Source organism: Solea senegalensis, linkage group LG5 (genome assembly GCF_019176455.1).
Source record: "Solea senegalensis isolate Sse05_10M linkage group LG5, IFAPA_SoseM_1, whole genome shotgun sequence".
Taxonomy (NCBI): Eukaryota; Metazoa; Chordata; class Actinopteri; order Pleuronectiformes; family Soleidae; genus Solea; species Solea senegalensis.
Window position 1 is genome coordinate 19916995 of NC_058025.1, and position 15477 is coordinate 19932471.

General features: G+C 41.8%; 1 protein-coding gene across 2 annotated transcripts; it reads left to right on the forward strand.

Annotated features, from left to right (window-relative positions):
- The first annotated feature begins 1624 nt into the window (after positions 1-1624).
- Positions 1625-14686, forward strand: ddx31 (DEAD (Asp-Glu-Ala-Asp) box polypeptide 31). Of its 2 annotated transcripts, none has more exons than XM_044026954.1 (21): positions 1625-1680; positions 2209-2324; positions 3483-3647; positions 3736-3872; positions 4011-4086; positions 4779-4822; positions 4925-4995; positions 5534-5643; positions 5757-5798; positions 5917-5981; positions 6269-6388; positions 8072-8178; positions 8320-8546; positions 9220-9372; positions 9463-9522; positions 9929-9979; positions 10076-10215; positions 10328-10412; positions 11050-11161; positions 11255-11495; positions 14331-14686. In XM_044026954.1, exons 2-21 carry the CDS (start codon positions 2220-2222, stop codon positions 14473-14475), a joined length of 2256 nt encoding a protein of 751 aa, XP_043882889.1. In that variant the 5' UTR covers positions 1625-1680; positions 2209-2219; the 3' UTR covers positions 14476-14686. The 2 variants fall into 2 exon arrangements, with proteins under 2 accessions (XP_043882889.1, XP_043882888.1); XM_044026953.1 differs by lacking the exon at positions 1625-1680 and adding an exon at positions 1709-2092.
- Positions 14687-15477: the final 791 nt, after the last annotated feature.

The window sequence follows — 15477 nt, forward strand, 5'->3', positions numbered from 1 at the left end:
TCGACAACAGGAAGTGCAGCGGGAAGGAAATGGGAGCTGACGGCTGCTGATGTGATGATGGACTGTTTGTCCTCGTCTCCTGCAGAGACCTAAGACACAGTCTGTCTTGTTCATGCTGCCGCGAAGCCTCTGAGCAAATGTATCAGGTGACATTTGCATCACTTGATGACTGATGGACATGTTGGACTGATGGTCCTCACAAGGACTCTGCTGATCCAGTTCATCAATCACAGGTCTGAAGTCCAGTCAGAACTGAGTCCAGGACCTGGAAGGGGACTGATCAAGATGTTCTGGCCTTGTCTGTCCTCAGGTCCTTTTTGTGTCAAGAAGCTGGGGACAGTTTATTACTAGTAATTAACATTTTCATGATTGATTCATCTTTTGATTGTTTGCATGATTAAATGATAATGTTGTAAAAGGTCAGGTGTGTTTCCCCAAATCCCAAAATGCAGACATCCAATTAATGAGTTGTGGAAACCTGCCACCTTTAGGTGAATTGGACACCCTAAATTGACCATAGGTGTGAGAGTGAATGGTTGTTTGTCTCTATGTGGTCCTGTGATGGACTGGTGAACCCCCCTCGCGACCCTCATCGAGGATAAAGCAGTGGATGGATGGATGGATGGATGGCTGGAAACCTGCCACCTCTCATCTCATGCCTCGTTGCGTACAACAGCAAGCTCAAAGGGTCAAAAATATGAATTTGCAAATTAATTCAAGATGGAATCACAGGTAGGTTTATGAGCCTGTTTGTTTCAATTCATTTCAAAACATTTAGACTCTCACAATAACAATTTTCATCATCCATATAGTTTGGCATTTGTTAGTGTATATTAGCCCATCGCTGGTTATGAGCAGTCACTTGTTGCAAACAAAAAAGACTCAGTCATATGATAGCAGTTTACAAGTATGCTGGCGGAGCTGCAGAACCCCCAAAATCCCCTACCTGGTAATGCAGTACTACAAGTTGGTATCATATTGTTATAAATCCAATAAAGTTTTTGTTGACTTTCATGTGACTAGTGTGTGTTTTTTCCCATGATGACATGGGGTAAAATGGGAATCTTGCTGGTGACTTAATAATTGACATAATAATTCTACCTTCTTTCATGACCTCAGTTAAAGGTTAGGTCAGGACTCTGAAAGGTGATACACTTGAATTTCTTGGTGCAACTACAAGAAAAGTAGTAGGCAGAGGCTCATCATGTCCTCTGGTGTTGCTACATGTGAAGACATCTGATGTACAACTTTATGTGCTGTTTGGATGAATCAGAAAACAGTGTCAATGAGACTTTAACCAGCCATATGATGTGTTGTATTTACTGTATATAGTTGTATTTGTGTATGTTGTTGTTTTTATTTATTTATTTCATTCTATGGACCTCCTGTATGCTGCATTAAGAGCACATTACAACATTTAGAACATTGTATGACAAGAAATGTGAGGAGAACTGTTGTCTGTATTTGTTAAGAACTGCTATAACACTATGTACAGTATCTGCCATTGTTTTTATGTCTCATTTTATGTTTATGTTTTGTGTGTGTGTGTGTGTGTGTACACGCGCCATGAGACCTGAGGTTCCAGCCTAGGCGAGTGCGCATGCCCACGAACTGAAACGTGGGCTTGGAGGAGGCGGGGCTTCAGTGAGAACCAGGAAGCTTTTCTCACGTGTGTGTTCGGTGAGTTTTACTGAAATGTTGTTAACGAGTTTAAACTAAAATGTATTTACAGAGATAAAGTAGCTGCTGTTAGCATGTTGCTAACGTCAGCTGCGACGATATAAGAGAGCTACGTGCGGACATACACGCGTGTGTTGTTTGTACGTGTAAAATACTCACGTGTGTGTGTGTGTGTGTGTGTAACGGCAGAATCACGTCCATCTTTTGTACTTTACTAACGAGGGATTAATGGATGTTGCTCGTTAACTGTAGCAGACACTGAATCTCATGCACACAGTTCCTGACACCGTTCAGAAAACTGTCTGAATCCCAGGTGATAAAACAATCCCAAACAACAGCAATTATTTTATGCCGGTTCAACTACTGAAGCTTACAATAAGTGCATTTCAACATTTGGGTACAAACAAGAGAAGTAAGTAAGTGGTTCAAGTATGCCAAGCTATAAGTGGTATTGTCCCATCCCATTGACTATCAGTGATTGTATGATAACACAAAATATGAATCTAACCCTGCATGTGTGTTTCTCAGGCTTGTTGAGGATGTCAACAGAAGATAACCAGCTGTGTCTGAACATCAGCAGCAGTTTGCCTTCATCTCTGTCTGCTAAGAAGAAACCTCTGAGTGCTCAGCAGCGATGGGCCAGAGTAAGTGTATTTGTCTTCATCTCGTTTTAATGATCTCAGAGGTGGTTCAAAATATCAATTTGGTGATATTTCGTTGTCTTTCCTCGTGCAATAAGATAATCCTATAAATCCTAGTCCATCTATCCTATTTAATGAACAAACTGGAATGGCGGCGCCGCTCAAATGAATGGGGGAAACTGGGCGGAAGTTACCTGGTTGAAGAATGGGGAGTTAACGGCAAGATAATGGCAGAGAAGGCTACATTAAGAGATGCCTCATCCATGTTCACTACATAGACATAGTCTCTCTATGTTCTGATAGTTCTCTATGTTGTGAATAAATAGAGAAATCCTGCACCTTTCACAGATATCCTGATGTATCACTATATGATTGTCTTGCAATATATTAGTTATCACAGAATTGTTGTATCGTGATATTATTGGTATCGTGGACCATGTATTGCGTATTGCATTCGTGATTCCCAACCCCATTGTTACTGTGCTGGTTTGTTTAAGGTGGACTGAACTGAATAATACTCATACTGATTTTATTCTGAGACTGTTCACGGGGCTATTAATGTGTTCCTGTTGTGCTCAGAGGTCATCTGAGTCAATCATGTATTTACAAACGTCTGCGAACGTCAAACTGGATTGAAACAACATTATACTGCCACAGCAAGAGGCATCAGTCTACCCATCTCTCTCTCTCTCTCTCTCACCCACCCTCTGTGTGTGTCTCTCAATCTTTAACTGCTCTCAGCTCAGAACAGCGATCATCATGTCTGATCTTTAATTGATCACCCATCACTTCGATCCATGTCAGCTGTTTTTTTCTGTTGATTCGTGTAGAGCTTTTTCTTTTCTTTTCATTAAAATATGCCCCCCCCCCCCAGATTTTTTATCACCAGCCACCACTGGCTATCATGATAACCAATTAACTTGATGTGAAGTTCTGTGGAAACAGGAGTGCACTTAACACGGCATTACACACGTGTAATGCACCATAAGACTGTGTTTAATAAAGGCCAACACTGGTCTCAGATCTCTGACGTCAGTCTTGTTTGTGGCACATACACACTCATTTATTTTGAGTCAGTGTGTCTGGTTCATTTACAGAAAGATTTTTACCATGAAAGCTCTCCTCTGAAACATTCTTAATGTTTATCTGTTCAACATTCAGAAGAAACAGCGAGCAGAGAAGAGGAGGAACAGCTCCACCCCCACAGAGGAGAAGAGTGGCTCCTTCAAACAGAGGAGGCTGCAGCCATTGGACACAGCAGAGGAGCCGGGCGAGAAGATCGAGGCTCCTCCTGTTCCTCCTCCTATTCCTTCTGAACACTCCCAGGTAAGCACCTTCACTTGTTCATCTTCCCTGAGGTCTAATTTCTCCTCAAGTGTGACCACTTGTTTATTACTGTCTGTGGTGTGTTCAGGCGCCACCCCCTGAGCTGACCGGGAAGAAGAAGAAAAAGGAGACAAGGGAGAAGGATGGAGTGAAGGAGTCGGGAAGGAGCAGCATCAAGACCTCCTCTCTGTTCAAACACAACCCAGATATACCTGAGATCCACAGGTACCCAGCTCCTCCTCTGATTGGCTGCTCATCTGACCTAAGTCAGCTGACATCGGTTTCACTTTCTATTAAATAGTTTGTTTGTTAGTCAAGACATTTAATTAGATCCACTTCTTCCATTTTCCGTCTTTCCTTTAGACCAGCTGTTTCTCAAGTGAAGGAGAAGATTTTCACCAGTGATTCATTTTCAGATCTGGATCTGCACCCACACCTGGTAACACTCACACACACACACAGACAGCACTCTTATCTTAACAAGTTCCACACATCGATCAGAACTACAACAACACAGAAACATGACAGAGTGATGAGTCTGTTCACACAATCTTTGTCAGATGCAGAGGACATGAACCAACAGTCTGGACTAACACTTTTCTGAGTATCATAACATGTTTGCAGCTAATTGAATGCACAGATATTATGAAGTTAAGAACCACAAATATCTTAAAGATTGATTGTAAACTTGACACATGAGGGAATAAAATCATATTGAGTCTTATACATGACTTAATGTCATGTATAGCTAATACATGACATTGCCACTGACAGGTGAGCAAATGAAACACACCCTAACCTTGATGAAAGTGTTCATCTCTACACACATGTCCTTGTGTTCTTTGAGGATTGAGATGTACAGATGGGACTTCCAACAGACCTCCTTGCCTAACCTCAAACAAACATCAGTGGTTTCTGAGTTCTTTGGTCAAAACAAAAGCCCATATGGTCCACACGGTCAGAAAGTATACTGTAGGTGTTCTTGTGAACGTCAGCACAGGGTCTCCACATAGCGACGTGGGCGATGATGACATTTACATCATGTGAACACAGTGGAAATATGCAGACTCATCAGCAGAGGTGGCAGTGTACGCTGCTCTGTTGTCTAATTGACTGGTTTCTGTCCACCAGGTGGTGACGCTCAACAAAGTATTGAATGTTTCCACATTAACAAGGTCAGTTTGCATCATGTGAACTTCATGATTCAATTGCAAAAAAACAGGAAACAGTTTTTTCTTACACGTGTGTGTTTTTTGTGTGTGCGCGCGCACATTCAGTGTACAGAAACAGACGATCCCAGTCCTTCTGTCAGGACGTGACGCTGTAGTTCGCTCTCAGACCGGATCAGGTGAGAGGATCAGGATCGCATGTTCAACCATCATTGGTCACTGATCTTGGATCAGGTCACCACACAGACCATCTGCAGAGTCCACAGCCCTGCCTGATCAATGTGGAGAAATCTTATACTGATATTGTGTTCATCACTCTTGCAGTGTGTTCACACAACTGGCGACTTCTTGCCCATGCCAAATGCTAGACCTAACTACCTTCATAGTAATGTGTGACCTATTGCTTATAACAGGTGACTTACATGTATTTTATTTTATTGGGTGATTCCATTTAAAAAACTATTATTAATGCATCAGAATCTTTTGGGAAAAGGTGTATTTGATGATTCAAATTCAGATGTGCTGTATGATTTATGATTTGTTTAAAGCACAGTTGGTTTAGGGCAGGGTTCAGTTTTCCATGTTTTTTGTTTGTAGATTTGAACTAACTCGGCCTCCTCTGACAGTCATGTTGACGTTATTTGTGCGACAGTCATGACTGCAGTGGATTGAGTTATGTGTGCATGTGGTCACTCATTGTTACACATATGTCCTCAGGAAAGACGCTCTCATACGCTGTCCCACTGGTCCAGAGTCTTCAGTCAGTGCGGCCGAAGATCACCAGGTCAGATGGTCCTCTGGCGGTCATCATCGTTCCCACCAGAGAGGTTTGATCTGATTAGAGACACCTGTGCTTTGTCTTGTTATCAGATAGTCATCGTATTCACTGTGCTGGTGTCCCGGTTTGACTCTTAACTCTGAGACTTCTTCTGTCCTTCAGCTTGCTCTGCAGACCTTCCAGACCCTCCAGAGACTTCTGAAGGTAATATCAATAAGAGAAGGAAGGTTTGCCTAAAGGTTTGAAGGTTATTTACTGTTTAGGTGATACATAGTTGTTACTTACTCTGTCACTTTTACTCTCACTCCCTCTCACTCTGTAGCCATTTACCTGGATTGTCCCAGGTGTCCTGATGGGAGGAGAGAAGAGGAAAGCAGAGAAGGCCAGGTATGTTTACTACCACTGGCCTTTTTAAAAAAGTTCCAGGAATCTGTTTTCATAGTTACAGCATGGAGTCATTGTATCCATCCTGGAGTTCATGCTCTTGTGAGCTGGAAATAAATCAGGATGTTTACTGGAAATGTGAAAATAATATGAAGCAAAATGTTGGAACATACTGGACAACAGTCTGACTTACAGTTTGTCAGTTTTGTGGCGTCATTGTGAATGTTCTAGTTGTCTTTGATGAAGCTGTGTGTCCTTGAAAAGTTGTTCATGCTGCATTGTGTCTTCAGGCTCCGAAAGGGAATTAACATCCTGATTTCAACTCCTGGACGTCTAGTGGATCATATCAAAAACACCCTGAGCATCGCCTTCAGTGCCGCACGCTGGCTCATTCTGGACGAGGCCGACAGGTAACTTTCAATTAAGTCACTCACAAGAAACTTGTGTTACTGCTGAACATCTTTATTTCTCAGATCTTTCTCCCTCTTTGTGTTCCAGTAGTAATATAACTTGCAGAGTCTCAGTACAGATTCAGGGTTTGTGTCCCTGGAGGATAAGATCTTTTGTAAAAGCCAAAAAATCCTTAGATGGCTTGTTTTTCTGCTTTCTTAAATTCTTCCTTGTTTCTCTTGGCATTGTCTCCCTCAAAAGAAAAAAAAAAGATTTGAATCTCAGAGACTTTCTGGTAAAGCATTGAGAATGACTTCTGTTGCCTCTGATATGATTGCACTGATACTACTCTCAAGGAAAATTACTCACTTGGCTCCAAAGCAAGAGTCTGTCTTTATTGTTCTTTTATTCTTTATTTCCACTTTATGGTTAAGTACATAGTACTTGAGCGCTACTAATTGTTGCAGTTGAGTACGTGTCAGACTTAAACAAAAATGAATGCCACTAAGCTTTCATACCTTTTTCTCTGCCTTCTTGACATCTTGATTTTGTAACTGTTTTCTAAAAAGTTAACAAATCATGAAGATAATTGGGAAGTGTTGAAATGTACCCATCATGTGAGCACAGTCAGCAACCCTACTTCAAATTTAAATGCAGTGCATTTATACACAGAGTCTAGCATGTTCCTTCTAAAGCAGAAGTTCAATAACAACACACAGAAAAGGCGTTTGATGGCACTCTCTGTACTCTCAGTAACTACTCTACTACCTGATATCGTTTGAGGCTAAATGTTGCATATCGGACCTTTTAAAGGGGACATATTATGCAAATTCAACTTTTTAACCATTTCAATACTTATATTATACTATATATACCAGTCGCCAAAGTGTGGAAAAAGAATACTCAGTCATGTTTTCGTGGTCCCCCTTAGTGTAAGTATAGGCGATAAAACACTCGATGTTGAATTCCCTGCGCTTATGACGGCAGCATGCGCATTTCACCGCGAATGTTACCGCCCACCAGTAAGTTTACTTGGAGAGCTCCACCTTAGCTCCACCTTGTCCCTATAAAATGCGAGAGTGCAGGCGAGGGAGGAAGAGCGGTATTATGTCAACACGGAGGGACAAGTGTGCTGTTGGTGGCTGCAGCTATGAAGCTAATGTGCCGGATAAAGTCAGCAAACGTGTGTTCACACCACTTCACATCAGACTGCGGCCAGCGGTCGCCGTATTTAGTCAACAAACGTATTTCACCGACATACAAACACACACATTTTTAAGAAAAGGTCACATAGAGCTCATAACTGACCATTCTGACACGTCCTAATTAAAAGAGGAATGGAGCAGAGGGAACAGGAGCTGAGCGAGTGAGCGCAGTAAAAGGACAAATCAGAAACCCCCTGGAAGAAGTGGGTGTGTGTTTGCCTGTGTCTCATTTGCATATAAAGGGACCATGCACAAAACCAAGCGTTCTGAAAGGGGCGGGTTTAGCAGGGTTATTGAACTGCTATGGTGCTTCATTTCTATGGTATTTTGACCAAAGCATGTCACTGACATGTTCATTAGGGCACCAGGGAACTATTTTAACTTGGAGAAATAGGGTATAATATGTCTCCTTTAACACTGACTCAGCATCATGAGGAAACCAGTATGTGCTGCTTTTCTACTCTCATGTCCAGGGCTTTACCTGCTGTGTGTTTTCAGGACGTTGGACATGGGTTTTGAGAAGGATCTGACCATCATATTGAATAGCCTGAACAGTGCAGGACCGAGCAGACAGAATGTCCTGCTTTCTGCTACACTGACACAAGGTAATGACATCACAGGGATGATATATATATATATATGTGTGTATGTACAGTATATGTACTTCATAGGAGAAACTTTACCTTTAGTCAGTGTACTGTCTACTGGATTTAACCAGCCACTCTGTAACATCCCACTGTATCCAGGTGTGACTCACCTGGCCGATGTTTGTCTGAATGACCCTGCCAGCATCCATGTGTCTGGTCCCGCCTCCTCTGACCTCACCACCGTCCCAGCTCTCATATCTGACCCAAGCCCAGCCAATCAGTCAGAGAGCTTTGCAGTACCAGAAGCCCTGAAGCAGTTTGTGGTGGTGGTTCCCAGTAAGATCAGACTGGTCTGTCTGGCTGCTTTCATACTGGACAAATGTCAGGTAATCTGGAGACATATTAATAATGTGATTAATAATAATATGTGGTTGTTTGTGTTACTGACATAGCACCAAAGTTGACGAGAATATTAAAGTAAATCCAAACTGCTTGATGAAGTTCAAGGTTGCATAATAAAATGCAATAATAAAAGTATTATTGCCAGTTCAGACAGTTCAGATGATGACCGACTGTTTTCTCTTTATACACCTGTCTTAAGAAGTGGATGTGTGAGGTTTTTTTCTGTCATGATTCAACACCAAAGTCATAGAATAACACATTTGAATTAAATGATTGATTGGATCAACAACTTCTATCTGCTGTGATGTAATGTCACTGATTTTCTGTATGGACTTTGGTGCAGGGAGTGAGTGGTTTATAGTGTTTTTTAAAAGTGGTTTTAAAGGTATTCTGCTAGTAGAACTAATTGATCCAATCCCTAAAATTGTGCACAGCACATACCTTGCAAGGATGTGTCTTTTAGGAGAAAGATGGGGTGGGGAAGAATATCAAAAAACTGAACTATCTAACATATTTCACAATCAGTCTCAGGATAAACATAGTGGAGCCGTATTGTTGTCGTTCTTTATTGTTGAGCTAACGTGTCTAACATCTCTGACCCCAGGTCACCTGATCTGCTCCTCTTATATGATCGGTCCATGTTTTATTTGTAATTAGTTTTCACAGAACAACAAACTCATCGTCTTTGTCTCGAGCTGCGAGTCTGTAGAGTTCCTTCACTCTCTCTTCACCTCTGTCCTCTCTGGGCCCTCTGCCAATCACAAGTCTTCGTTTGGCTTCATGCGTCTTCATGGTAACATGAAGCAGGAGGTAAGAGTGCCCAACTCATTAAATCGGGAGCTTCTGGTTGTGCTTTTATGATCAGGTGGTCAGTGAAGGTGTGTTTGTTTCGTCCAACAGGAACGATCAGATGTGTTTCAGCAGTTCTCTGTTTCTCAGTCTGGAGTCCTGCTGTGTACGGTCAGTATCTGTGTCCCACACTGGTTCCCCTTGTCCAACACTGTTCCACTGTCCACTGTTTTGCAACTGTTTCAATTGTCCCACACCTGCTGTACACCTGCTCTACACTGTTATCCATCTTTTCCACACTTGACTATTCTGCTTGATCAGTCCAACGCTGTTCCACAGCTGCCCAACATTTTTCCACACTGTTTCACCTGTCCTGCACCCTGTTCTTCACTGTTTCACCTGTCCTGCACCCTGTTCTTCACTGTTTAACCTGTCCCACACCCTGTTCTTCACTGTTTCACCTGTCCTGCACCCTGTTCTTCACTGTTTCACCTGTCCCACACCCTGTTCCTCACTGTTTCACCTGTCCCACACCTGCATTGCACTTTGTGTGATGCCTTGTGTTTGCATGTTTCAGGACGTGGCAGCCAGAGGGCTGGACCTTCCTCAGGTCACCTGGATTGTTCAGGTAAATATTAACTTCAGATCAGTAGTCCAGGAAAGTTACAGGTTAAAGTGTGTGGATATATTCTGAAGCTTTTTTATTGTTGCTGTGTTTCGTCAGTACACTCCCCCATCAGCAACGGCAGAGTACGTTCACCGTGTTGGCCGAACTGCTCGTATTGGAGGAAAGGGAAGCAGTCTCCTCTTCCTCACCCCCGCTGAGACTGCCTTCATCACTGAGCTGGCCAATCACAATATCAGGTCTGTTCACAGCCAATCACCTTCTACTACCATAAAAATCAATACGTAGAGCAAAAGAACAACAACTGACGTTCAGGGTCCTCACCGTCTGGACGTGTCTGATATGTTTCAGCCTATCAGAGATGAAGCTGCTGGACGTCTTGTCCTGTCTGATGATGGACGACGCCTACAAGGGGCGGGGCAAATACCACAGTAAGGTAAGATGGCTTCCTGCTCACAGAGATCTCAGATCTCATCGCAGCAGGATTATTTGTTTATTATTTGGTTACTCTTCTTATTCGTGTCCTTGCATCACATAAAAACTTTACACCATATTTGGTGAGAGTACACCATCAGACTTTTCAGTAAAATCTCTACTGCTTGAAGGGTTTTCCAAGCTTTTGTTGGATTACAGGACCGAGGTGACCTTTAGAGAGTAGTAGTGGTTTTGGATGTGGTTTAGGTGCTGCAAGCCCTTTTCAGAATTCTTTTACAGGAGTAGGTAGTTCAGAATTCCAGCTTGGAGATAGATGGGATTTTATGCATGGTTTAGGATTGTCTACATTTATTAGGTACATGTCTGACTTGTCCAGTTTGTTAATCCTTAAAACTGTTGTCAAGATAGACAACATCATCATGAGTCAGTGTTAAAGGTCCAGTGTGTAACAGTGAGTAACATAAGTGTGTTTGCATGATTCTATGCTTGCTTTATTGTATGTCACATGTGTGTTAGTATGGATGCAGAATACTTCTGAAACACTTGTTTGTAGGCATGTTATACATGATACATTCATTTGCTGCACTCTCCTCACTTTCAAAAAGACACACTGTCTCTGTTGCTCTGTTTGTTGTCAGATGTCGTCCAGAGCTCTGGAGCAGGAGATCAGGGAGCGAGCAACAGTTCTGCAAACACACTTTGAGAACTTTGTTCACATGGACGTTCAGTCAGTGCAAAATGCCAAGAAAGGTACCGTCAGTGTTCTCTTCTTCTCTGAACACCCAGTCACTGTCTTTGTTGGTTGGTTGATGTGTGTAATTAATGCCTCTGTGATGTCACCAGCTCTTCAGTCCTTCCTGCGGGCATACACCACATACCCTGCTCACCTCAAACACATCTTCCACATACGGTCCCTCCACCTGGGTCACACAGCCAAGAGCTTCGGCCTCAGAGATGCGCCACAGGGTCTGAATTCCGCCACAGGCTCAGTGGGCCCCAGAGCCAAGCACCACAAAAAAGACCAGAACAAAAACCAGACCAAGAGTCCAGAGAAAAACCAGAAGAAGACAGCAGAGATGGGGAGGTGAGATTGTGATAAACCCTCAGTGCACTTTATCAACAGTTCATCACTGTTCTGCCTTTGGTTTGTTAACTAGCTGAGCTGTCTTTTTCCTGAAGAGGCACACAGAAAAGCTCTGCCACTGTATTTCAAATTCTTAACAATGAGGAAATGAAGTAGAGAAATCAGGAAGAAGAGCAGACTCCTGCTGTGTTTGATGTATGTATGTGGTAAACTGCAATTAAAATGGCGATTTGTTAAAGGAATACTTCACTGATTACCCCTATTCTAGTAATACAAAGCTAAATGCAAATCAGTGTAGTATTCCTTTCATAGGCGCCAATTTATATTTTTGCCTGTGGGTGCCCTAATTATATAAATACCATCATATAAAGATCATATCATTCTGACTATATAGGGGTGGCGTGCTCACTGCTTCTTAACATCTGATTTTATAAAGAATTTCTTTGTTTTCTAATTCATGCTATATAGCCTTTTTGATGGACTCGGAACACCGAGAGGGTGCTGTTCTATTCCGGCGGGTCAGAGGGAGAGAGAAGGTCCTGGGTTGGGAAGGAGCCGCCTCCCGTCTCTCTCTCTCCTCACTTCACGTCGTTTACGTCAATAGAGGGAAAATTGAATTCGGGCCGAAGGTTTTATTTACAAGATTAAACCTGAGTATCTCTGTCTATTGATCGTGCTGCACCTGTACACACACAGACACAGACACACACACACACACACACACACACACACACACACACACACACACACACACACACACACACACACAAACAGCGCTGTCCCCGGTGCTGTGACACTGAACCAGCTATACAAGCACTGATGCGCATGTCATGCCCACACAACGACTTACACACATTATGGTTTTTATTCACCATACACACTTATTAATTCAGATGGGTGCAGTTCATTTTAAAGATGCAGTTTTATTTATTTATTTATTTAGTTGGTTTTTTAATTTAATTTTTTTGAAATGGCTATCCCCCGGTGGGTGCTCAACTTTTTCAGTGGGTGCTCGAGCACCGGAGCACACACAGGATCAGCGCCTATGATTCCTTTAAATATGTGGTTTGATACCGGAGCATTTACATTTGTATTCTGTAAAAACACTGACAAATTGCAATGGTCTCAGACTCTGTCAACACTTAAGTGAGTAGTTCAGTTTGATTGTGTGGCTGTGCATTAGGAGGGAGAAAACAGAACTACTTTAGGCGCGACTGTAGAGGGTTAATGTCGCTTCCCTGCATTTTTGTTGAACAGGAAGTTTAATAGCGTTGCGTTTACGTTTATATTATTTACAAACACATAATAAAAGCAACGTTTGTGGACTTTGGCCCCCACAAACACGAGTAGACCAATATATGTGTGAAAGTGATACTTTAATAATGAGGCGATATTTTTCAAGATTTCATTCAGATTTTGCAAGGTGGTCAGTAACACATTTACCTGTGGGGTGACAAAGTCAAAGGAGATATTTCTATCAATTAACAGGAACTTTAAATCATTAAATGTATAATGTTACATTTCTTGCATTACATCCGAGGTGCTTTTATTGTGAAGGTGGAGCTCAGTTAGCAGAGCCTCATTAGCTTCTGTGTGCCAGTCATCTCAGCAGGGGTTGTGTGTTAATGAGCAAAGAACGGATGTATGGTGTCAGACAGACACACTCATTCCCTTCAGTCACACATGGTGTTTACACTGCGTCCACACAGGACAGAGTTTGTGTATTTACTGTGTGTTGTTGTCATTCTTGTTGTTAACAGCTGCTCCTCACAAACAGGCTTGTCTGGACAAGGTCTGTCCACACATACACACACACACAGGGATCAGTAGAGACATAATTACAGGCCTGTGTTCCGTGTTGGGCTTTACAATCCTGTGGTTACTGGTCAGTAGTGTGATGTGTGTTCAGATTGCCCTGCTGCTAATCAACAGAGTTTATACTTAAGCTGCAGAAGAGAGGCACGCACAAGGAAAACAGATAGTCGCCAATAAAATCAGCATTTGATCAAGTCTGTGATACTTACCTATAAGTTAAAATATGTTTGCTGCTTTTTCTTGCTATGTGACAGCCTCTTTTCACTGGAAACAGAACACCTTCGAAACCACTCACTTCCTACACCAAAGTCCACAGTGAAAAATCAAAAACAAAATTCACAGCACACGGGATACAACTCATGTGTCATTACTTCGTGTTAGGAGTTGTGTTAACATGTTTGTGTGTGTAAGGTTGACTGAGCGGGAGATATTTTTAAGAAAGACAGGAGGAGCTGAGTGATTAAAAGCTCCACTCAAGCTGCTTTAACATGAAATAAGATTTAAATTATTAGAAAAATAAATGGTATGGTGGTCAGTGCTGTGGCACTAATGTGGTTTTTATGATTGGAACAGAGGACCAATTTAGGGCAGATTGGGAGCATTCAGATCTGTGCTTAGTGTGATCTGCAAGTGATCAGATCATTCAAGAGGATGCATGTTAATATCAGGTCTTTGACACAAACTACAGTTCCTAAAGCCTTTTCAGAAGGTTTGATGTTTTTACTTTCTTAAATCTATTAATTTATGTATTTATTATGTACGTTTTAGTGGTACATGTAAGTTGGATGTTGATTGATTGACATGAACATTTGTTATTTAAGTAGTCATGTATTTGTATTTTCTACAGATCCAGTTACCTTTTTTAATTCAGATTTAATATATCTCCATGAAACTTCCTCATGGTTATGAAGTGGTTTCTGATGACATGGTCATATGACCAGTTGTTAGAAGCAATGAGAGAAGGATTCCTATGTTTAAGAAACCGTAAAGAGAATTAACATCATCATTTGTCCTTGTCAGGATTTGTCCCAGTCAGAGGGAGGTCAGCCTGTTTCGCTCTGAATTCTCCAGTGGGTTGGACGAAGGAGGTTCCAAGAAGAAGAGGAGAAATAGGAAGAAGGCATTTGGAGAGTCAGGAGAAGAGGAGGAGCTCTCCGCTGACTGACACCTCCTCAGTACTCATTACACCATTACCAGTATGTTCACATCTGGAATCTGAATTCATCACATGACAGGAAAAAGACTCAGCTTTTTATATAAGTGTAATTAAGTGTAAGTTGTAATGAACCAGTGTTTTTCACTTGAGATTTTCACATAGTGATTTATTTATGGACACGTGTTTAAAATACAGTAAAATATTATTTCATTACAGACTACAGATGTCCCCTGACCTGCATTTTGTTACACTTATCATCGCTCATACATGCATTTATTTGTAGCCATTATCAACAGAAAGACTGCACACTCGATATAACTGCAGTAATATCATAGTATTACATGCAACATATGACTAGACTCACAGTGCAGCACTAATGGACTAATGTGTCCCGTCCTCTGGTCGGATCCATTCTTTTAAGCCACTCTCTTTCTCCCACTCCTTATTATATTTTTTCCCATATTTCACCCGCTTATTCCCAGCATGTTAGCAGTCTGTCACCTGTGCGCTTGTGTGTGTGTTTGAGATGTGCAGGGAAAGGGGAGGGACGGGAACGCCGGGAAACAGGAGCAACTACAAACTACCAAGCAACTACACTTTAGTAACAAGCCCAAAAAGCTGCAACCCGCGACTGACAATATTTGTAAGAGAATTTACAGAAAAACAAGCCCAAAGTCGCTTATAATAAGCAGACTTGGCAACATTGCAGTCAATGTGTTTGGTTTGCTGAACAATGTGAAGTTCACCGTGACAAATCAGACGATTCAGTGCCAAAACCAAAATCTGTCTGAGAGCCGAATGAAGAAGCATGAAAGTCAAAGACAAGTCCTGAGACCAACAAGCTTTGGTTTGTCCTAAATAGAAAATACAAACAGAAAATGCTTCAGAATGATGTTTATTAAAAATGTATCAATACATCCAAAGATTATCAGCCAGCCTGATCACCCAATGAAAAGTCTTTATCTCTAAATGGTTTGATCTTCTGTTTTAATAAAAATTATAATAGTGCAC

What these genes read in the sequence shown, in the direction of transcription:
- ddx31 (XM_044026953.1), top strand. Translation starts at nt 2,029, where the DNA reads ATGCCGGTTCAACTACTGAAGCTTACAATAAGTGCATTTCAACATTTG. An exon ending in TGGATCTGCACCCACACCTG is followed by an intron (nt 4,087 to 4,778) that starts GTAACACTCACA and finishes TCTGTCCACCAG; the next exon opens with GTGGTGACGCTCAACAAAGT. An exon ending in GGGGCAAATACCACAGTAAG is followed by an intron (nt 10,413 to 11,049) that starts GTAAGATGGCTT and finishes GTTTGTTGTCAG; the next exon opens with ATGTCGTCCAGAGCTCTGGA.